The 23,799-nt window shown below is 32.8% G+C and overlaps 2 protein-coding genes across 2 annotated transcripts in view; one reads left to right on the top strand and one right to left on the bottom strand.

Moving 5' to 3' along the window:
- Positions 1 to 9,065, bottom strand: part of LOC129221878 (anoctamin-5-like) — a 74,760-nt gene extending 65,695 nt beyond the window's left edge. Inside the window, exons 1-2 of the mRNA XM_054856246.1 lie at positions 8,979 to 9,065; positions 7,627 to 7,721 (exon numbers count right to left, since the gene is read on the bottom strand). Of these exons, the coding sequence (XP_054712221.1) occupies positions 7,627 to 7,717 (91 nt within the window). The 5' untranslated portion in view covers positions 7,718 to 7,721; positions 8,979 to 9,065. The remainder of the gene's footprint in view (positions 1 to 7,626; positions 7,722 to 8,978) is intronic.
- Positions 9,066 to 10,191: 1,126 nt separating this feature from the next.
- Positions 10,192 to 19,189, top strand: LOC129222612 (coenzyme Q-binding protein COQ10 homolog B, mitochondrial-like). The gene is made up of 5 exons (XM_054857136.1): positions 10,192 to 10,321; positions 12,981 to 13,145; positions 14,807 to 14,999; positions 17,911 to 18,006; positions 18,913 to 19,189. The coding sequence occupies exons 1-5, from the start codon at positions 10,233 to 10,235 to the stop codon at positions 19,075 to 19,077; spliced, it is 708 nt and encodes a 235-aa protein (XP_054713111.1). The 5' UTR covers positions 10,192 to 10,232; the 3' UTR covers positions 19,078 to 19,189.
- Positions 19,190 to 23,799: the final 4,610 nt, after the last annotated feature.

Here is a 23,799-nt window from a genome sequence, read left to right as displayed (position 1 = left end):
CGAAGAATCGTTCGAAAACGACGAATTTCCAATTCAACCCAACTGGGTTGTGACCTTGAAATTCGGCCCCTCTCCCTCAGCCCACCACATTGCCATCGGCAAAGTAATTGAAAACAAACATTCCCCAGTCTCATTGGGGTGGTTTTCTTTCTTTCTTCTTTTCGTTTTGACTCTTTTCCCGTTTGGACTTGATTTCCTAGACACATGCTGCACGAAGGACAGCCAGAGTGAGGTGCATCCCTGGTGAATTAGTAATTGAAATTCCTATTTTTTTCTGTTTTAACACACAGTTTTTTTCTACCACGCGCTTATAGGAAACATATCTTGAACAAAATTGTAATCAGAAGAAAATTAAGTGTACATAAACTAGGTAAGTTGTAGTGTTTTCTTTTAAAGTTTTTTTAACAATACGAGCAATTTATGTGTTAATATGTTTTCCCATTTAAAAACTAACTTCTGACAGCAACGAAAAAAAAATTCTACACATTTCGTGTGATTGAGGATGAGAAAAAATAAATATTAATTATTAATTTATTTTTGAACTTTATATTTTTGGTATGATTTATTTCAGATTCATTTTATATTTTGATTAATAATCTTATTTAACTTTTAGTTTATTTTTAACAATAATAGATTACTTATCTCCCCGGAAGCTTACAACTTTTAAACTGTAATCCTGAAAAGTTCGTTTTTTTTTTCTTTTTTTGAACATAAGTGAATAAATAAATTTGAAGTTGATGCAACGAAATTACTTTTCGCTGTATCAAAATTTTATGAAGCGAAGAATGAAATTGAAAATTACTTGAATATTTTACTGTAATCAGTTTATGAAATTGCAAGTTCGGCCATATTAACCCATGTAATTTAAAAGTAATTATTAGAAATTCGTACTTTTAAATCTTACTGAAATGTGAGTCTATGGTCCCAAAGGAAGAGCAGCTAGTCATTTTTAACTGAAGAAAAAAATCTTTCTTCGATGTTGTTCCATTTTTCAAGAAAAGCATATTTGTATTTGTTTCATTGGAATAAATTTTCTGATTAGTATTTACCGCCTTTTTACTGAGGAATTATTTAATAAGCGTCTATGCATCCATCATTAGTAAATTGCGAAGGTAGTATTAAACGTAACAAAAAACGGACATGTGCATTTAACTATAAAATCACTAGGTGAAAGTTTCTGCTATTTACTGCGCATATAATTAAAAAAAGGTCAATGCGAGGTACATTTTCTTGTGTTTTTCACGTCTATATTAGATTTTTTTTTAACTCTTAATTTCTTCAAGTTAAAATTATTTGCTATTTCTTGCAATAGAATATCTTTTACTAACATCACATAAAAGAAAGAAAAAAAAAATGTCAATACCTACGTTATAAAATATGATATGCTTTCGAGAATACATGATGATTACAAAACCGCTCCTAGAATGGAAGCTATACCAATTTGAAAATGAAAGAATCAGAAGTGTTATTATTGTTAGATGAATTTTGGAAGGTAGATTTAAATCATTACTGGATTTTTAACCACAATCATTCCAAGATTTTTTTACAAAAGATTGTCTTTAGGCTTTTGAACATCAGATGACTGTTGAGAAAAAAATTTACAAACTGAGGCTATAAGAAACCTATAAGTTTTGATTTCAAAAATTGGCTAGCTTTATGCATATTACATATTGTTCAAAATGTATCTAATTTAATGCTACTGTATTATCGCAATCGCAAACGGGACGAAGATTACCTTAATGATCAAAATTTGACGTTTGACTCCAAATCATGAAATTTTCGAGTCGAACACTTGCTTACTGCTAATAAAGACAGTAAAGTAACCAGGTTATAATCAAATATTGACACGATAATTCGTAATAGAGTATATTGCCATTTACCCTGTAGTTGTTTACAATTATATTTTTCATTTGAAAAAGACTGATTTGTACAGAAGTTTTTTTTATATTGGCAGAATAAACTGAACTCCTGTTTGGTGGTGAGATAGGTGGGTGCGATGCCTCCTCTTGATCTTTTAAATGAAACATCAAATTGAAAACATCAGAGGAAAATCGCCAATAATGTTTAAATCATTCATGACCTTATAAAAAACATTTATAAAAAGCAATCATTTGCATTTTTTCCAAAATGTTGTTAAAATAAAAATACATAGATGCTTAATTTCATTCACCATACATTCCATTACTCGACAGGTAAAAGATCTCTCAGGTATTCGTTTGGCTTGACAAAATTAAACCCCTAGTGCAGTTTCGCACCGAAGAGAGCTCAAGTGTCTCCATCTGGTGGAAACTCGGCATCGAAATTTCCTGTGCAGTCACATCCGCGCCTTAATGGTAGCATTTGAAAGACTAGATGCCATATCGGTGGTTCGCACTAGATCCGAAAAGGCTAAAGCCTCTAACGAAGCCCCATTAGAAAGAAAAAAAAATACCATAACGGATCCTAAGATAGCTTATTTTACCAATTCGTTTTGCAAAAAAATAATAAGAACGATTTAAAAAAAACGGCAATACGCATTTTTTTTTTTTTTAATGATTGCAACAAAGGAAGTCTCCATCCATCAAAGAGTTAATAGTTTGTTCAAGTTTTTAAATGATGGTTAGAAATGATAATTAGAAAACGGATAAAATTAGAAACTTCATTCAATTTCGTATAATCAAAAGAATGTTATAAAGTAGATAAATAAAGAACTAGTTCAAGCTTTTTAAATGAAACCTTGCTAATATTTTCGTCGAGAGGGTGGTTGAATTTTGCCAGAAATCTGGTTCAAATCGGACAGGGTGGCGGAATTACGTTATATTGCATTCATAGTTATACATTCGACTCGATAGATATAGATTTCTTTATTTTTTTCAAATAAAATGACTTGTACATATTTTGTTTAAATATATTGCAAAGCTTTAATATTTTATTAAACTATTACCTGCGTTTTCCAAGTAATCCATAGAACAGTTTTCGTTTTCCGATTTTCTTTTATTGTGAACTTTTTATTAATAGGAATTATATCACTCATTTTCAAAGCATCAGAACAGAGGAAGCTTATGTGATGGAATTTTTCTATCCATGTATGAAAACTTAGTATGGGAAAACTTTTAGTTTAATGTTAATTTTATAAACTGACAATAATTTTTTTTCCACTTAATGTAAAATTTTTGTTAAATAATTTTTTAATAAATGCTCTATCAATTTCAATTATTTAATTAATTTTAGTTAATTATCATATTTTAATAATTAGTTTTAATTGGATTTATTTTTTAACGTAAATATGAGCTACTAATTTTGCTTTAGCATGCCTCCTCTTTTGAAGTTCGTGAAACCTTGGACCCCCCCTTAACAAAGTTCTAGCTACGTGCCTGCTCATATATTGAGGATGTTTTGTTTTAAACTGTAAAACCTCTATTTTCGCAACTGTTAGTCATAGATGCATACTTCTAATTGCAAAATCAGATGAGGAGTTAAGATATTGAAAGTTTGATGCAAAAATAAAATGAGTCAAAAAAATACAAAATTTAACTTTTTATATGGGCCTTAGGTCCTCTAACTAAAAAATCTATATATATAAAACACTTATGCGTGGCGCAAAACGAGCCTTTATTTCTTTCCCTCCGTTGGCAACGATCCGCTTTGTTTACGTACAATCGGTTGTTTACAAGTGCTGCAGACTCGCTTCTAGCGTTAGATGTCTAGCGTTAGAATTTTGATTTTTGAATGAGTGTTTTCGATCATTTGAATATAATTTACAAAGAAAAGAGCTGTGTGCTTAGGAGTCTTTAGATGAAAGATTTAAACGCTGATCAGTAAGAAATGCTGCCGATAGGATTAGGCAGGCAAATGCACGCCGTGAACGGCGAATTGCAAATCGAGTGAGTTCTGTAAGTGTTTTCAAACTTATTTCCGGTATAATCATGCACTTGAGTGGAGAAAAGAGTTGAAATAACAGTGATAGTAATAAAACTGGAGAAAATTATTATTTTATATTTAAAAAAATGCTGATAATCACACTGATACTTATCCTCGAATACCACTCATTTTATCTCATAGTAACTTGCCTTTTAAATTCAAACGTGAACAATTTCCTGTTAGATTAGCCTTCCTAATAACTTTAAATAACGCACAGAGTCAAACTTTTGATGAAATTTTTTTAGATTTGACAAACCCACTTTTCAGTCACAGACATGTCATATGTAAGGCATTCAAGAGTCATAGTATCTGAAAACATAGAAATTTTCTATCGTCTATGCAGAGAAGTATTATGATTTTCTTCTTTTTTTAAAAAAATCCTTTGCAAAGTTAATGTTGATGTCGAAAGGTTTTTCCCTTAACCATAGTACTTACAAAAAATAAAGTTCCCTACTTACGAGGGCTGCAGAGTCGGAGGAAAAATGTCTTACTCCGACTACAGGATTTTTAGAGACTACGACTCTTTTACCCAAAATTAGTCTGACTCCGACTGCTACTCCTCAAATATTGGGAGAACTGCGAATTTCGAGAGAAAATTACTGACCCCGTCTCTTGAAATTTTAAACCTTCAACTCTGACTCCTTTACCATAAAACCAGTGTGACTCCACAGCCCTGCTATAGCTTACCACGAAAAGAAGGTGGATGACCTTAATGCAAAAACATCATTTGTAATAGGTTGTTTGTTCTTATATTGGAATAGATAGGATTAGCGAGACCATGCCTCTTACTATTTGGTGCTTTCTGGAAGATTCTACCTATTACAAATGATGTTTCCCTTCAAGGTCATCCACCTTCTTTTCGTGGTCAAGCTTAACTAACTGCAACCTGTAAATACTGAATTTTTTTTCCAACCATTTTTTTATATACAGTGAAGCAACGCTTATACGTTTTTGAAGGGACTATGAAAAAAGCGTACAAATGAAAAAATGTATAATTGGTAAAGAAAATGTATATTAGACCCTCCAGGGACAATTTAAAAAACATATAATTGATAAAAATGAATAGAAGAGAAATGTATAAACCGTGCTTCACTGTATTTTGTTATTCCACACAGACTAAATGAATTTATTGGACAATTCTCATTTCAAAACATGTCACTTAGTTTTGCAATGCGTTGAAGTTAAGAACTGAACAACAATGACAAAGTAAAGCAACAAATTGAATCCTGAAGAGCGAAACATTTCACATGCTTTTGCAATGGCATTGATGTTAAGAACTGAGCCACAGTGGCAAAGTAAAGCAACAAATTGAATCGGGAAACCTAATTTTACTGCTAATATGTTTTCACAAAATCATTTTGACCTTCTGCTTTATTTATATTCATTAGGAAGGTTAATCTAACAGGAAATTGTTTACGTTTGAATTTAAAAGGCACATTGCTATCGAATGAAATAAATGGTATCCAAGGTATGACAAATATTAGTGTTATGTAATAATCAATAATTTTTTTTGTTACAATAATATTTTTCTCCAGTTTTATAATTATCAGTCTTAGGTCAACCCTTTTTCTCCAGTAAAATGCATGATTAGTCCGTAAATGTATTCGGAAACACTTGCGAAATTCTTTCGATTCGAAGATGGTGTAAATTCGTGCACCTTAGCGTATCGGCAGCATTTCTGACCAATCTGCGTTCAGATCTTTCATCTAAAGACTCCGTAGCCCACTGCTCTCTTCTTCGTAAATTATATTCAAGTGCTCTGAAGCCCAGGGGCTCAGTGGTAGCCCTTCCACGCTGCAGGTCTGAGTTCGATCTCCGGGTTGGGCATGATTGATTCAGCTGTTCATTCCTTCAGTGGGTCGATAAAATAAGTACCAAGTATGCTAGGGAACTAAACCCTGGGGTTTCCGCGTTAGGCTGACCTCTTAACCGGAACATCTGCCTAGCACCCCAGAGCCCTTGGTCAGAAGGAGTGAGATGGGTACAGTAGTCCTTGGCCCTCATAAACTGTCGTGCCACTGGATTTGGTTTCTTGACTCTTAAAACACTCATTCTAACTTTTTTTTTACTAAATCACTGCTTTCAGAGAATGTCAGAAGTTGCTTGCTCTCTGCAACTGTTAGACATTTTAAAACATATATACACACATATTTTGACACTGAACATAATATTATTAATGAAAATGAAATTTCAGCTATTTAAGGTGTTTAGGATTTACAGAGTGTAAAGATTGCAGGGTTTTATCCTCTGCAATCTCTTTTGCATTCAGTAAATATAGGAAACAAAGATTATATTATGTTTGTAATTTTAGTACAAAAATGTTCCCTTGCATACTTCTCTCAAAAGATAATGGAATTGCAAACTTTTGCTTTATAATAATCCAATGCACGAGTTGCATGTCAAAGTAATTGTCCCCTTTGTATGAAAATCATAAGTGTTATGATATTCATATTAAAAAAAGAAAAACTACCTTTTTTAATACAGATAAAGCTAGACCAATATTTGGTGACCGGTGAGCGAGCGTAGCGAGCTCGGATCGCGAAGCGATCCGAAGGAACTGCGTAAGCAGTTCTGGGGGTTAGCGAGCGTTAGCGAGCAGGGGGCGATAGCCCCCTAGTAGAGAAATAATCTCCACTGAAAATTATGACTGACACAAAAAACTTGAGAGTTGTGCGACCAAAACTCAAGGAGATATTCAGGTTAAACGTTTTTAAGGGACCATACAGAAGATGAGATTGGAACTTATCGCTCTTTCAGAAGAAGACAGGTTGTCAAAATAAAAATAATGAAAAAACAAGATATTTATATTTTTCATTGCTATTCAAAAATTCATGCAAATGTTATGCCATAATACACAAAAACACACTGCAAAATCTCTTGAAAAGCCACTCTGCACACATATAATTTTATATATAAACACTTGTTAACTGCTATATTTTTACCCAAAAGGTGTTACTGACAACACGTGTAAAAAGGTGAAAGTCACAAAACGCTGTGTTTCATACCTAGGTGAATATTGGTCGTACTAATTTCAAACTTTTTGTGTAGGAATTGTCTTTCAATGGAGATTATTTTCCTAAATATCGTTTAGAGGAACTGAGACCTGTATAAAAAGTTTAATTTTGTATTTTTTTAACTCATTTTTATTTTCAATTCAAATTTTCAATACCTAAACCCTGCAACTCATTTTAAACATTTTTGCACTTGGACTAACTAGGACTTGGACTCGGGGACTAACAGTTGCGAAAATAGAGGTCTTGCAGGTTAAAACGGAAGACCCTGTATAAAAGCGAACGATTGAGTAACTTTCCTGGCATGACCAACAATGAAACCCACGCCACGGCAGGATAATTTGATAATATTTTTTGGCAATGTTTTACATGCAGGGAAATGCTATATTTTGACAAGGCTGAACTGGATCCGGTCACTTAACTGTTTTACTGGTGGATGTGATGATATTAGTAGAGTTGTACTATGTTTATACTCAACTGTAACTTTCATTCAGTGCATGAATGAAAGTTATCAAAAGATGAGAAACTCACGAAGAAATAAAATTTGTGTTTATTTATCAACTGTCAAATATTTAAATTTGTTTACTATGAAAATTAAGATATTCGGCAAAACCGAATAATTGGTTCATCTGCCAAATAGTATATCTGCATAATACCAAACAAATATTCGGTGCATGTCTAGTTAATAAAATATGAGCTTCTGTACAATATTTACCATCAGATGTTTTCTTCTTTAATGGATAATTATTGACAACTCCATTTTTTTCATCAGGTTCATCATCCAAGTTATCTTTTTCAGAATCCATCACTCTAGAAATTAAATCAAAGTTTAAGCATTGTGAAGTTGATAAAACCATAGGAGATATAACTTTGCCTATTTTTGTGTCTGCTACTTTTCTGTTTTTGAGATCAGATTCGGTTAACTGCCAAATCCTTAACATTAAGTGAAAATTCTGAAGCGTAAAAAAAAGAGGAACAATTCAGGCTTCCATTTGAAAAGCTGATCCCAAGAACAGAAAATTGTAAAAATTCCCTTTACTCGTTACAGATTGCAAATGTTTTGCATGCTATTTAGACTTATTAAAACCTATTCCTTTATAAATACAGTGGCGGGGGGGGGAGCAAGAGACAGCGGGGGCAGACTGCCCTCCCCTTTTTTTCATCATCAAAGATTGATTAAACGTTAGGATTTTTAATTTCAAAATATTCTGAGCAAGATTAACCTTACATTAACATCACAAAATATTGCTTAAAATTTCAGTTTCCAAACTTCAATTTTGAAAATTTTCCGGGAGAAAATTCTTTAACTCACTCCCTTCTTTTTTAAATTCAAAGATAACCTAAATTTGTGTAAAAAAGACTTCAGCTTGATGGAGAAAAAAAAAATTAGGATGAGAATTCTCATATATAGCATAAAACCATTTTAAAGACTCTAATTAAGAAAAAAAAAAATAGGAAGATCTTTTTCTGAAGTCCTCAAAAGAAGTCCAAGACTAAGTTCTAAGGATTTCATTAGTTCAAAAAAAAAATCTGGGGGAACCTCTGAATTCTTTCGTTTCTCCTCAAGTCAATAAAAGAGAAGCAATACTATCCTATTTTATCTTTCTAAGTAGATTTTTAGAACACAAACGCAGGAAGTTCGTCTATAAATAAAGTCATAAAGATTACACGAAACCTTTCGGCGTGAAGACAATTTGGAAACCATTTAACAGAGCAGGCATTGACAACATTTAACCCAGAAATTAGTGTTGAAGTATAATCACATCTAGAACTAATTTCAAAAATCTTGACAGCAGTTCAAAGCCGCACCGAATAGAAACAGGAAAACTCACAAAATTTACAACACCGGCAAGTTTCAAACTCAGCTGTGCGAAAAGATACTAGCGAAATCTGTCACATATAAATCTGCTGCAAAAAGCACAAAGTAATATTACTTGAATAATCGAATAAGAAGGTCTTAATTTACTTACATAAGTTATTTGCACCAAAAAGTTCAGAGAACATTTTTGGATTTCAATTTTCAATAAGGTTTGCCCAATTAATTTACAAATGAATTTTACGACTTACCCTTGAAAAATACAAACCCTCGTCGTTGAACATTAGGATTATTTTTGGTAAATAACATGCATCACTTTCATGAATTTCATTTCACGGAAAAATATTTAATCTGGCTAAATTTCCAACGGCTAATCACCCGCTGAAAAGACGTGCCTGATTGGGAGACATTAATGATGCCTTTAAGCAAGCTAGTTTCAGCAGAGCCAATTGGAGCTGATGATTAAGAAGGATTTTTTTTTCTTAGGTATTTTGCAAAACATGGGCGGAACTAAACTCAACTTTCAGACAAATAACGTCTCAGCGGTCCCCGCCTAACTAAACTTCCTTGGCGGATGATTAGATGTTACAGACGATATAACTTTTAAAAGTCCATTGACATAGCAGCACATAATCGGAAAAACTGACCGAGACGCAATAGGCTAAAATCGGGATCTGTAGGAATTACATTAACTATGGAGGATTATATCAAAGATTTTTGGCTCTTGAGTAAGATTTATAGTAATTTTAGACTACGCTAAGCAGATCAAGCAGATAGTAAAAGCTGAAAAGTTCCTATTCATTATTGAGCACCGGGCTAGACCAAGTAATTATGTTAAGTTTTCCTTGAATATGGAAATTTGCCAATGACGTAGCAACTCGATTAAAGTTCGGTGGATTTTATTTCGATACTTTAAAGTTTTTTTTTCAAAGAAAATACTATCAAAATAAACCCCATTTGAATCGTACTAACATTCGCAACAAATATAAAAAAATATTAAGCTGATTGCTTGCTAAATCATTGCTTCTTTACTATTATTATCACTATGGGTGCGTTCGACGAACCTCACCGGTTAACCAGTAAGTAACTGGTTACTTACCGCAGCGTTCTATGATCAACCGGTTACCTCACTGGTTACCATTCTAAGCAGTTGATTGGTTGATTGGAGCACGTGATCATTAGTTGTCACGTGAATAACTAACCGGTCGCTCTCGGTCGTGCTCATCGAACGCAACCATTGAGTGCGTTCGACGAGCAAGACCGGGAGCGAACGGTAGTTAATCACGTGACAGCTAGTGATCACGTGCTCCAATCAACTGCTTAGAATGGTAACAGCTACGGTAACCGGTGATCATAGAACGCCGCGGTTAGTAACTGGTTACTTACCGGTAGACCGGTGAGGTTTGTCGAACGCAACCTATCATTGCATTTGTCAATATTTTTTTTAAGTTGGCGAATTTCCCTGTAGCAATCACTGTAAACAGAACATGTAAGATGTAACTGTCATGGCTCGTAGAGTAGCAAATTCTGCGACGCAAAAGATTTTGCTTTTAAATCGTCTAAGTTCGTCCGAAAGTTGTATTTACCAAAAATGGTATTTTGTTTTGACATAATTGAAGTTCAATCAATTATCATCTTTATAATTTTGATTGTATTTTGTTATAGTAATCATGAGTTTTTTTTGTAACGTTATTCAATTTTTGATTAAAGAATAAGAAATTTGTATCAATTTAAAATTATTTCATGCCATAACAATGTATTTTTTTAAACATTCATCAGTATTTTTTAATCAGTTATCAGAAATTTCTTTTATTCTCATTGTCTGGAAGTATTAGGTTCGTCGCATTGGATGACATTAACAGATGACTCGTTTTCGTGTCTAAAACTAAACTGATAACGAGGAAAAGTACAACGTTCTTAGAAATTTATAATGGGTGTCAATTGACATTTAGTTTTGTGTATCAAGGTCAATCTAGGTCATTAAGATTAACATATGTTATAAATAAATTTTTCTGTTTTACTTGAAGAGTTTAATTGAACTTTACTAACTGAAACTAAATTTTGTCAAATGTTGTAACAAAAAAAGTGAAGGAGTGTCTTTGAGATTTAGCCCTGTCCTCAGTGCCCTAGTTGTTGTTCCTCCATGCTTTGTTGAGCGTTTTGTATTGCACTATTTGTTGTTTCTGCATAGTCCACCAGTTTTTATATGCATTGCCCTTTCCATGCAATGCCTGATGCTTACTGACGCAGCAGCAAGTATTCAGGAGGTTTTACTTCTGCTGTCACTAGAGGAGAGCCAAGGGCAAGTTCAGCTTCTGGGTTGGGAGGCAAAGGCGCCCATATGGGGGGGGGGGAGTGCTGGGTCAAGCCCCCTCCCCCCCTTTGAAATTGGAACTTTCTTGCTTTTAGTACTTTTTTCTTTGTAAAAATTTAAAAACATTTCTTCTCCAGCAATTAATGAATAAATTATTAAAAATGTCAAATTTTAATAACTAATCTGTATTGAAATCGGTTTCTATGGGGAAAATATCCTGCTAAACCATGGGGAAAATACCCGAGCCCTCCCTTTAAATTTTGCATATGGGCGCCCTTGTTGGGAGGGGCTCATTTCCAGAAGCTGGGAACATAAGTTTCTTTTTCAGGCCTAAAAGGTTTCATAAGGTGTTCAGGGCAAAATTTTAAAAAATATTACGCATAAGAATTTTTTGTTGGGGATTATTACCACCATGAGCTCTACCTCCTGGATTAATGCCTAAGAGTTTGAGCTTTACGTTTAAGGCAGTGAGAAGCAAGGGATGTAAGTGGCAAAATTAAAAATTTGGAGATAACCAGTACAAATACTAGGGGAACCTTTCCTCTATCTTGGGACAAGAGATAATACTAGTAGCTCCGGTAGGTATTGCTGTACCGCATGATTTAGAAGAAAAAAAAACTTGATGAAAGCCTACCAAAAACATTATTTTTAACCTTGTTTCACTCGAAACTGGAAAATATCCACTTTCATCTCTTTACTTCTTTACTTTCATGTTACTGGGTTTTGTGTATTTCACCCTGGGTTCCCTATTTAGCCTGATGTATCTTCTAGCTCCCTCCATGTGGGGCCATATCAAGGGATCATAGAGAAATAACTGATCCCACCTTGCAGAGGTCAGTGCCAAAATGTTTAAAACTAATTGTGTTTTAAACACAAAACTCTTTGATGAAGCTAATTTGAGGATTATGTTTCTTTATTACAAAAGAATTCATGTTGCTATCTATCAACAGTTTTTCAACTGCATACTTTGAACATAAGTCAAACCTCATAAACACGAAATCAATTAAAGTGAAATATCGCTTAACATGATATACTAGTTTGGTCCCATGAGCATAACCAATTGCTTAATAATTTACCAGATAAGATGATATCTGTTTAAAATGAAATAATTATCATGGTCCCTGGAGTTTCGCGTTAATGAGATTCAACTGTATATTGTTCTTCATGCTTCTTGTACATGGTTAGAATTTTTACCATACAGTATTATTCACATGTTATGCACAGAACTTTTTCAAGCAAAATTTTTAGGCATCTGTATTTTTTAACTGTAAGATCAACTGTTTACAAGTATTTTTTAAATTACAGTGACATACTCTTTAAATCATATATGAAGTTTCTCTTTAATATGTATAGTTTTTTATTTAAAAAACATTGAAATTTTATGCACAGGAATTGATGAAAAAGTGTTTTAATGATACCTAAGTATAATCAGGATTTTCCCTGAATTATGAAATCTTTACAATGAACTTTAATTCTTAAAAGATAATTCTCAACTTATTTGAAACAAATTATTCAATGTATTTTAATAGATTTACAGAAGATGCCAGGACTTCCAGGGGTTTCCCCCAAATATTTTAGATGAAAGCTGCACCCTGCCCCTTTCAAGGCAACCCACAACGCGCCCTACCGTCTTTTTCAATGTGCCTTCCTTGTCCTTTTGAAGTTTAAAACAATACTTGATTACAAAAGCTTTTTTTTTCCCCTTAAAAGTCAAAATTTTTTACAAAGCATTGTTTTTTTTTTATATATTAATGAACATCAAGTCTGCTTATTAAAGAGTTCCATGAGATTTGAATACTAAACCAGTTCTAAAATGGTAAAACATGTGGATACTTACTTTTTTTTTTTTCGGCTATGCCAAAAGAAGTTGTTTGTTTTACACTAAAATGTATGTTCATGTATAAAGGGCATAAATTTCTAATGTGGATATATTTTACAGCTCTTTAGTAACATGCGGTGCTCCAGTTCCACAATCGAAAGTAATTGCCAAAGCTTCATCGTCTTCCCTTATAGATGACAGTACATTTCTGCATAGGAAGCTCTTTACTTTGCCAAATCCACTTGGTAGTAAAAGGAAGGAATATTCAGAGAAGAGAGTTTTAGGGTATGTTTCTATAAAAAAATCATAAATATTTTAAGAAAAATATTGTATTTTGTTTATTTTCGTGTAGTCTGCTCATCTGATCTTACTATCAGTAAGGACATTAAACAGAGGAAGTGCATGTTAAAAAGTAAAAAACTCGGAGTATGCAAAAGTAGAGAGTAGTAACTTACAGTTCAGAGTAGGTACATTTAAAAAACGGAGTGATTAATATATGGTGCTTCTCATAGAGATGATATTTGAAATAAAACCAGTCATTCAGAATGGTTTAATTAAAAACTTGCACTAGCATTCAATCAAAATATTGATTTTTATAAAAGTACTAGACATGGTTTTCTCAGAATTCACAAGTTGGGAAAGAGTATAATTAGAACGAAATGCTGAAATATTGTTCTAGCCAGTGCAACAAATATCTCTACTTGCTTGTTAGTAAGACTATGATATTTATTCATCTTCTGTGACTGCTTTATTTATTTTTAGTGCAGTTTTAAAGTTTGTAGTTATCTCTAGGGAAGCTGCAAAAGAATTTGATTTATATATTTAAAATATTTAAACTGATATTGAACTGCTTGCTTAAACATTGAAAAATGATCATACTGTTTTTTCAACCATATTACTCGTTCTGTAAAAAAGTTATAAAGATGTGCCATTCTTTTATGTTATTTTGATTACTTGTTCAGTAAATCAATATAATGTCTGAAACTCATGTCTAAGTAGGTTGATAGATTTTTAAAATACAAGTGTGTGAAAATTTTGTCTTATTGGCCAATAGTAAACATTTCAAACTTTTATTTTTTAATTTGAAATTTAACCTAATCATAATAATTGCAAGAAGATTCTCTTGGTAACAAAATTATACAATGTATAACAATTTTGATTTATTACATGCTAGAAGAGATTATAGTTAGGAAAACCTAAACTAGCAGCGTCTGCGAAAAGGATCTGCGTAGCTTTCACAATGCTGCCAGGTTAGGTTTGCCCCAACTATAGAATCAAAGGAAGGAAAATCAAAAATTAAAAAAAAAAACTAACTTGCATGGTCTACCACGAAAATAAAAGTTATGTCACGTGACATGTGTGTTCAACAATCAGGCTATAAAAAAAAATCTAAAATTTTGCGGCAGATTGCGGAAAAATAACCAAAAAGGTAACATTTTAAATCCTTCTTTTGCAGGAAAAGCCTCAAAACAAAATCCAGAATTTTATTTCTTCAAATTCGAGAAAAAAATGGCAACGGAATGTCCTCCTCAATGATTTTCTTCACGCTACAACTTTTTAATAAAAGCATTGTTACGGAGAGTTGAGATGAAGCACTGAATAATAATTTGAATGGAGAAAAGCCTTCGAAAAACAGGGATTTTATGTTGAAATCTAAGTATCATAATTAATAGTTTTTAATTGATATCTCTGATAGTTATTATTGGATTATTATGTTAAATAGCCAAACATAAAGACAGGAAAAATATACAAATCTATCGATACCTGGTTCAATGGTCAATTTGCTCATTCAAGGGAAGTAACTTGGACATACATACATAGATACATACGCTCAGTTTTTAATTATGTAAGATGCAAAACCCCATTTAAATTCTTTCAAAATTGATACTAATGATCATATAAAGTTAATGTTTTGAGGCTCTTTAACATTCTTCGTACTCTTCAAGCTATTCTATGGAACAACTGTATGAAGTAGTTGCTGGAGTGGAGCACTATAAAGATTTTTTACCTTGGTGCAACAAATCTACCGTAACAAAGCGACGCCCTGGACACCTAAAAGCTGATTTAGAAATTGGATTTCCTCCCTTAATTGAAAGCTACACTTCATCTGTTACTATGGCTAAACCTCACTTGGTCAAGGTTTGTGAACATTATTTTAGGAATAAATATGTTTTGTGTTGTGCTTTCATTTCAAATCTTTCTGCAGTACTTTTTTTTTACAAAGTTTTAAATTCGAAGACATTTTTTGTGCTGATTGATGATTTGATCGAACTAAAATTTAGTGGGGAACTCAAAATTACATTTAAAAACAACGTATTAATTATTTTGGTATGGAGACTGAGGTGGATTCAGAAAATTCCACAAGAGTTCACTGGGCAGTAAAAAGTGATTCTCCCTCATAAAATTTTCATCACAAAGTTCTCATTAGAGTTTCTTTTCCCCCTTGTTTTTTCAAAATGCCTTAAAATCAACTTAAGAGTGCAAAAAATATGTACTGTTTAACATTTTAAGCTAATTAAAAACATAGTAAGAGTACATATAATTTCACCAAATGCTATAACATTGAATCGTAATAATTATGTTTCTGCCGTCATTTGAGCGTGGCATTGAATTGACTGGAGATTATATACTTATCATGTGTCCCCCCCCCCCCCCCCCACCGCTACCTGTTTCTGATGTCACCATTAATTTTATGGAGTAAAAAATATTCTTCTACATCGACCTCCAACTCCAATATTACTCCTAATGGTATTTAACACTCCATAATTTGGTGGCCATGATTGTAGAACTTTGGTTTCATTCAAATATGTTTTGTGTTTTCTCTACAAAAACGTTTTTTCAATTTTGCATTTAAAATTAATTAGTGAGATAGTTAAAAATTTATTTTATCCCTTGGGGAAGGGCACATTCCCCCTTGGATTCTCTAAAATCCACCTTAATATGGGGAATAAATATGGAAACATTTCAGTGTTCGAATTTGTTATTAAGAGCCAGTTTTTGTAAGAGTCAGGCAGGTCAGATACATGCCATTTTTGATTTCGCTAAAAAATGTACAGTGGTTTCTTTGAATGATTTTAGAAGACACATATTTTTTCTTTTGTTCCAAAAAAATTTTTTGTGACCCACAAAAATTCCGAAAGTTGGTCCCAACTCAGGGTTTTTCTCAAATCGACATTTTTTAATATTCAATTATCTCTGCGCATTGAGCATCAGCAAAAGTAATCTTTGGGATTACAACATGATATTTAGTGCCTCAAATGAAATGTATCGTAAATGTGGCTGACCTTCAGTGGACCCTTGCAGGGGTGGCTAAACTGCCGAAGAAAGTGAAAATATGTCATGTTTGAGGCATCCTGGTTCCATGCACTGAGTTTCAACCCTAGTTTTTGCAAGCAATTTGTGTAGTGATATATATAAATTATCAAATAGGCTCATTAAATGCGTGATTAATGCTCACTGCTGCCAAAAAAAAAAAAATGGCTGTTTTTGTATCGAAAAATGCGAAAAAGTTCAGTTTTCATGGTCCTTTATCTCAGTGCACCGAGAGTCAGTATAGAACTGGATGCCTGCATTTCAAACTACAGTATGTGTATTTTCACAAACAAGTTACAGAACTATGGGCAAATTCTTTTCAAGAACACATTACATATTTCAAAACAGTAAAATGAACTATACAGTTTAATTTAGTCAACATATCCAGGTTTAAACTGTCCTCCAGGGATTTCCAGATACTGTTTAAAAAACTAGTATGATCAGAAACTTACCATAAAAAAGTTATAAACTTGCAAATAGACTGATTATGCTCATTCGCATACTTTATAATATGATAACTAGAAGCAAAGAGAAAGAAAAACAACAAAATATGAGAAAAAAATTACTTTTTAGGGGCCTGCAAATCAGTGCACTGAGGGTTAATATAGAACTTGATGCCTACATTTCAAACTAGAGTGTGTCTTTTCAAACAGGTGACATAACTATGGGCAATGGTTTTGCAGGCTGAGGATATTGAATAATTTACGTATATTCTTACACAAATTACGTACAAAAACCATGGTTGAGAATGAATGCAGGGAACCATTGGGCCTCAAACAAGGCTCTTTTTCATATATTTCGACAAAGTTTGGCGACCTCTGAAAGGTTGCACTGAAAGTCAGCTACAAAATTTACGATATATTTCAATTTAGGTACTAAATGTCATCTTGTCAACACAAGAATTTTTTTGGCTGATGCTTAAGACACAGAAATAACCGCATTTTAAAAAACGCTGATTTGGAAAAACCTCTACGTCGAGCTCCACTTTACGAATTTTTACAGGTCCCCAAAAAATTTTTTGGAGGAAAAGAAAAAATACGTGTTTTCTAAAATCTTTAAAAGAATTCACCATAAAAATTTGAGCAAAATCAAAAATGGTGTATATCCGAACACCTCATTTCTGCCCGGTTCTTATAAAAACTCGCTCTTAAATATCAAAGAATATATTCATGCCTCAGAGATACACTGTTATAACTATAAAACATCAAAGTCATCAGGATCTTGATTAAAATAACTTCAAAAATATATTTTTACCTTTATGACGCTAAATATGTTAAAGGTATGCAATAGCATGCATTGCTCACATGTAGGTTTTGTAATTCAGGCTGGTAAAAGTAAAATTATAAAAAAAATTCTTGAATCAAGATGAGTTTACCTTTGGGGTACATATTTGTATAAATGATTAGCTTTCCATACCATCTGTGTCATTCAACAAATATCTAGTGTGCAAAAGGCATATTTGCGATTGAAAAATACAGAAATGTTTAATGGTTAACAAATATCCTCTTGTTAAAATTTGAATATTCAAAGGCAATGTAAAGTTCTTTTTTTAGATTGTCACATAGAGACTGTCAATTCTTCATAAAGATATAGTTGCATTTTCTCTTTGAAAAAGCTTTTGTGTAGAGAGTATAAAACTGAAAACTACCACTTATTAAGCCAGGTAGAAATATTTTTAAGTTTATGTAGACTAGTTTTGTACGAAAAATTTATATTGATAATTATTTCTTTCCCTTAGGCTTGCTGTACAGATGGAAAACTCTTTAATCATCTAGAAACAACTTGGAATATTAAGCCTGGTCCTAATCCTAACTCTTGTACTTTGTATTTTCATGTAAGGATGTTTTTAACATTTTTTGAATTTCTTTAAAGTTATAAAATGTAATGTAGTAAAACCTGTGTGAGTTGACCACTTGCAGTGCAGTTTAGTTTCAGTTGTGAGTAAAAGAAAATGCATACTGCAAGAAATTTATGAATAGCTTCCAATCTGACCATAAGTGTTTTTTTAAGAATCCTGTGGCTAATAACCTGTTAATGCCACTTGATGATCATGTTTGCAATTTAATATGCAATGAAAGAATTGGAAAAAGGTAAATTGAATAAAAACTAGGTGGATAGAAATAAAAATATATTTTTAAAATAAATAAATTAAAAAAAATTGCAAAATGTATGTGAATTTTTACTATAATAATAATTTAATGTAAAATATGATTGACGTTAAAGGAATGGCTTAACCTAGGCAGGTTACTTGATTTTGGCAGTCCCTTTTCCAAAGAGGAACCAGAATATTGAGAAGTAAATTTTAGTTGTTGAATCCTTTTCTTGAATTTAAACAAGTTCAATACTTGCTCTATGATGAATAATTTAAAAAATTCATTTTGGTTTATTTCATGCACTTCCTCAAGTTTCTCTTTGGACAAACATGTTAAAGGAATTTTGAAGAAAGTCTGCATTGTCTCTCTTCCTTTTTCTTTTACAAGTACTTATTGGTTTAAATGCCAACTAAATCAGAGTAAGATAAAAGTGTAAGCTTTAATAATATTTTCAATGAAAATTTTACTGAGCAGTTAGACAGAAAGAATTTAAAATGCTGATAAGTATGCAAGTTCACTGCACAAAAATGTGAAAATCCTTATGAGATATATTTTCTTCAACAAATTGTACATAAGTTTATTAATTTTTATATAACTTCAATGCATTAACATTTATTACGTATTAATTCTTTTTCACTTCATTGTAGGTATCTTTCGAATTTCGCTCTCTGCTGCATTCCCAGCTTGCTCATGTTTTCTTTAATGAAGTTGTACGAAAAAATGTGAATGCTTTTCTCACTCGAGCTGAGCAGTTGTATGGGAAGCCCAGTAAAGTAACATCAAAACAAGTTTATTTACGAAACATATCTTGATTAATTTAAAGTGATAAATTTTAACTCAATGTATATATTTTTAAAGAGTATAATTTATTAAATTAATATATTTATTTCTTTTCTGTAGAACTAAAAACTGAGAATAAAAGATGCTTGCAAAATTTTAATCTATGAAATATTTCTTAAAAATTTTGAAAAAAAAAAAAAAACAAATGAAATGAGTTTAGTTCACGTTCAACTCACAACAATTTATTTGACAAATATTCAACTTCAGATGACTGCCATGTCTAATTATACTGATAAACATAAGAGAAATGTGACATGAAGAAGATATAAATGCACTATTTTGTATTTCGTTAAACTGTTTACAGTGAAGCACTGTTTATTGAAAAAAAGAGGGAATTCGAAGGGTCTGCATGAAAAACGCGTATAAATGAAAAAACATATAATAGGTATAAGTTAATATGTATTAGACTCTGCAGGGACCAACTTAAAAAACATATAAAAGAGAAATGTGTAAACGGTGCTTCACTGTATATACACTCAGGAACATTGAAAATAGCACCCCAAGAAAGAAGCATTGGATTGAAGTGAAATTTAATATACATAAAAATGCAGGTGAGAAAGATACTTGATCCGAAAATCCAGGCAATTAAACAAATACAGGCTAAGAAATGAGATAAATACAGTGCTACTTCAATAGCGCGTTGTACCCTGTTTTGAGGCAATACATGCCATAACACGAACAGGCATTAATTAAACGTCTGAAGGTGTCTTGATGCAGATGGACCCGCAAATTTTGAACAGCCACTTCTAAATCTTGCAGAGATGTCTGGTGTTTCAGCTGATCCCATACATGCTCTATACGGGACAAGTCGGGGGAGCAGCTGGCCATGGAAGAGTCTGAATAAGACATAAGAAGTTTTGAGCAACTCTATCTGTATGCGGGAAAGCATTTTCTTGCTAGAAAATTGCCCCTGTTAGACCATTTAGGAACGATCCTACATGTGGTTTCAGAATGTCATTAAAATAACACTGGTCCGTGAAGATTCTACGTACCACAGCTAGAGTAGATCAGCTATCATAGGCTATGCCCCCTCCCAGACCATTATGCTCGCTGTTCGGGCAGTGTGTAATGCAATAAAATGGGTTGAATGGTACTTTTCTCCAGGGCACTTCCACATCCGTCTGCGGTTATCATCTGACCCCAAAACGAACCGGGGTTCATCACTGAACACCACCTTTTGCCAGTCAATGACATCCCACATCGCTCTGGCTCCGTACCATTGTAGACGTAGTTGGCTATGCTTTGGTGGAAAAGGGAGTACATGAAAAGGGCGCTTGAACTGCAAATTCAGTGCCGCAAGAAGTTTATAAATGGTTCGAGGAACAACTGCTACCCCTGCGTCTGCTTGTATTGTGAAACAAGTCACTGCGGGATCCACGAATGCTTGCCGCATGATCCTACAATTATCTCTCCTCGTCGACTTCCTGGTTGCTCCAGACCCGGTTTTTTGCACGTGGGTACCATCTCGTGTCCACTGCCTACAACAGTTTCTAATGGAACACTCCAGGGGTGATTGTGTTCCGGTATTTTACCGAATTTCCGGTATTTTCGGACGTATTTCCGGTATTTTTATGTCCGAAAATACCGGAATTATGTTTTTTTTGTTATGCTTTTATCTCCCTACCTCCGCAATTTTTTAAAAATTATATAATACTCATCAAATATACCTGCAAGAGCCTTAAGATGGACACCTATCCCTTAAGATGGACAAATGTCAAGATAATTTTGTATAACACCGGCTCAAAAGTAACTTTGTAACCCATTAAAATTTTAATCAAATGTACACACACTATTTTGACTCTGACTATTGAACTATTTAATACTATGGCATAGGTGCACTTAAGTAATAGGGGCCAAAGATTACCCCCCCCCCCCCGTTTTGAAACTTTCAGGTATTTTTTGATGAACTCACAATCACCCCTGACACCCCTAACGATCCACCTGAGCAGCAACACGGCTCGTCGACCAGCTTACAATTTTCATGCCAATGATCAAATCTCTCAAACTCGCTTAACTGTAAGGAACGCTTTCTAACTAATCAACCTGGCATCCTTCACTCATCAAGGCTCTCCAACAATCGGGATGTAATCTTAACATTAATAAATCCCTAATTTATAGTATCCTATTTATAAATCCCTAATTAATTTATTTGGCACCTTTTTCCCCGATTGCACCAATACTGTAGAGTAAACGATCATGCACATTGACACCAAACTTGGATCATTTGCACATCAGATGTCACTCTTATATGCAAAATTTCGAGATTGTACCTTTCTTTTCTTGGGGAGCTATTTTCAATGTTCCTGAGTGTATATTTTTTGCAATGGTCAAGCTTTTCACTAAGACTTAAGGAATAGAAATACAGTCGGACCTCCATATATCGAACTTCCACATATCGAAATTTTCTATGTATCGAAATTTCAGCAAATTTCTATGTTCATTACATAGAAAAATTGTTTCTATATATCGAAAAAATCTCTATATATCGAAATTTTTTTCGACACATTCGTAATTTTTTTTTCCACTTCAGACTGTTTGTCTCATGAAAAATGAAAATTATGTTCACTAAAGGTTGCTACGAAACTCATAAGTAATCTGGGGTTGAGGGCTGTGTAGATAGGCTGTTGCTCCGTTCTGGAGTTCTTAAATTCCTTCAAGTTTATTTCAAATCTAAGTTGTAACCAGTAACACTGTAAAATCAGTTTCAAGTTATCCCTTTTGTCTGTTGATGATCATTCCTAGATTTTTAGCTTCAGTAAAAATTATTCAAGTGAAGTAAATTGATTTTTTACTTTTCCCTCGATTACACTGTCAAAACGAAACCCCCCTAATGTTGAGAATCAAGTTAGTTGCAGAAGAATGAAAATGTCTGAAGGTGCAAAAATGTAATTTCTGTTATTTGTTTTTATTTTTCAACTTTCACTTAATCCGTTGCTCGTATAAATTAGAAATTGGGTTTTATACACGAAAATTAGCTGTAATTTTAGTGATTTAGGAGATTTGTACGATAAAGTAAGATCGTTTCTTTATATCGAAATTTCTATGTATCGAATTTTTTTCCGAAAATTTGCTACTTCGATATATGGAGGTCTGACTGTACAGTCAATTTGATTGAAACTTTTTCAGCTGGAACCTTGTTCATTTGACGTTGATTTGCTTTGTTTTGAAAAAAAATTGCCCGTAAGTAAAGAATCAGTTCAAGGCAACCAGAGGCATGCATTCTTTTTGAAGACACTGGATTATCTATGCATTTCTATCAATTCTGTTTTCCCCAAAAAACCTAACAGTAAATTTTTGAAACATTAAATAGTTATAATTTTAAAAAGAGATCAAACTTGAAAATAAAGTATTGCTTTACAAAGCAACTACTACCTATTTATCTTTAAAATTAAACAAAAGTACAGTTAAAAGCATAGTTTGTAACATAAGAAGTATTAAAGTTGACTATCTTTTGTTTTATTAAATTGTTTTTTTCAAATGTGTAATATATTGAACAAATTTGTTTATAATTATAATAACATAATTAAAAACATCAGTCATAGTAGTCATTTTGTAAATGTTTACAAATTGAACATTGAGTTATTTTTTTTTGTTCCACTCTTATTGTTGGGAAATTTTTTAAAGTTCTCTTTTATCCAGAACTCTTAATTAAGCAAAAGAGGTTCTGGCCCTATCACTTTGATTATCAAGTTTCTGTTGTAAACAAATCTGGGCTTAATTATTGACATAAGCCATGGAATGAACCCACCATTTCTCTCATTAGTGCTATATGGCAATCCTAAAGAAAAGCTTCAAGCTAAAATGTAGGGAGTTGAAAAAAAAAAGTTGTTTAATAACATCATGAAATAAGATTTGCGTTTTAAACAAAATTTGACTGCTGTATGAATGATTTTTTATTATGTTGAAATAAATTTTTATCTGATTGAATTCATTTCCAAAAAAAAGTTAAAAGGTGTAACATGCAGCAATATTTTAAAAATAACGATTTGATGGTTATTTTTTGGTTTTAGATTCCTAAAAACAAAATTCTTTAACTGTAAATATGTAAATTTTCTGAAAGCCATGAAGATACTATTTCAAAAAAAAAAAAAAAAAACAACATTGAAGATGAAATTTAAGAGAAGGTATGTGAAATCCTATGATATTTTTAGAGTATACCTTAATTAATGAAATTCAAATTCTTATTTAGACTAATTTTTTTTTCTTTCAAATTGATTAGTGATGATTAAATTAAATGCTACCATAAGTATTAAGCAGAAAATTACTGCCTTTGATCCAAGGCTAACAGAACTGCATGCAATATACTGACAGCCTGGTTATGCCATCTGGAGAGTGCAGTTTTGTCCCTGTTATGGACTCATTAGTCTGGAACAGTAAATAACAGAGCTGGAGGCAGATGTCGCCTCACTGAAGCTGCAAGTGCAGACTCTCGCTGGTGTGCTGAATTTATTTTAGCTACCAGTTTTTTGGCGTTCTCCGCTTCAATGAGATGACATTTGCATCCAGTTCAGTTATTGTCTAGACTAAAGAGTTCATAACAAGGAAGAAACTAGTCTCTGGATGGTGTAACTGGGCCTCTGTATATCGCATGCTACCATAAGAGGTTTTAATTATATATATAGTTATTAATTCCAAAAATTTCAATTTCAATTGTTATCAATTGTGAATTCTTTGCATCTGAAAGAGGCATTGAT

The sequence above is a fragment of the Uloborus diversus genome, chromosome 5 (assembly GCF_026930045.1).
Source record: "Uloborus diversus isolate 005 chromosome 5, Udiv.v.3.1, whole genome shotgun sequence".
Lineage (NCBI taxonomy): Eukaryota > Metazoa > Arthropoda > Arachnida > Araneae > Uloboridae > Uloborus > Uloborus diversus.
This window is presented reverse-complemented; position numbering and strand designations above follow the sequence as displayed.

Excerpts from the sequence above, each read along its gene's own strand:
- LOC129222612 (XM_054857136.1), top strand. The coding sequence starts at position 10,233 with ATGGCTCGTAGAGTAGCAAATTCTGCGACGCAAAAGATTTTGCTTTTA. Across the intron at positions 10,322-12,980 it reads AGTTGTATTTACCAAAAATG|CTCTTTAGTAACATGCGGTG; the intron begins GTATTTTGTTTT and ends TATATTTTACAG. Across the intron at positions 13,146-14,806 it reads TCAGAGAAGAGAGTTTTAGG|CTATTCTATGGAACAACTGT; the intron begins GTATGTTTCTAT and ends GTACTCTTCAAG.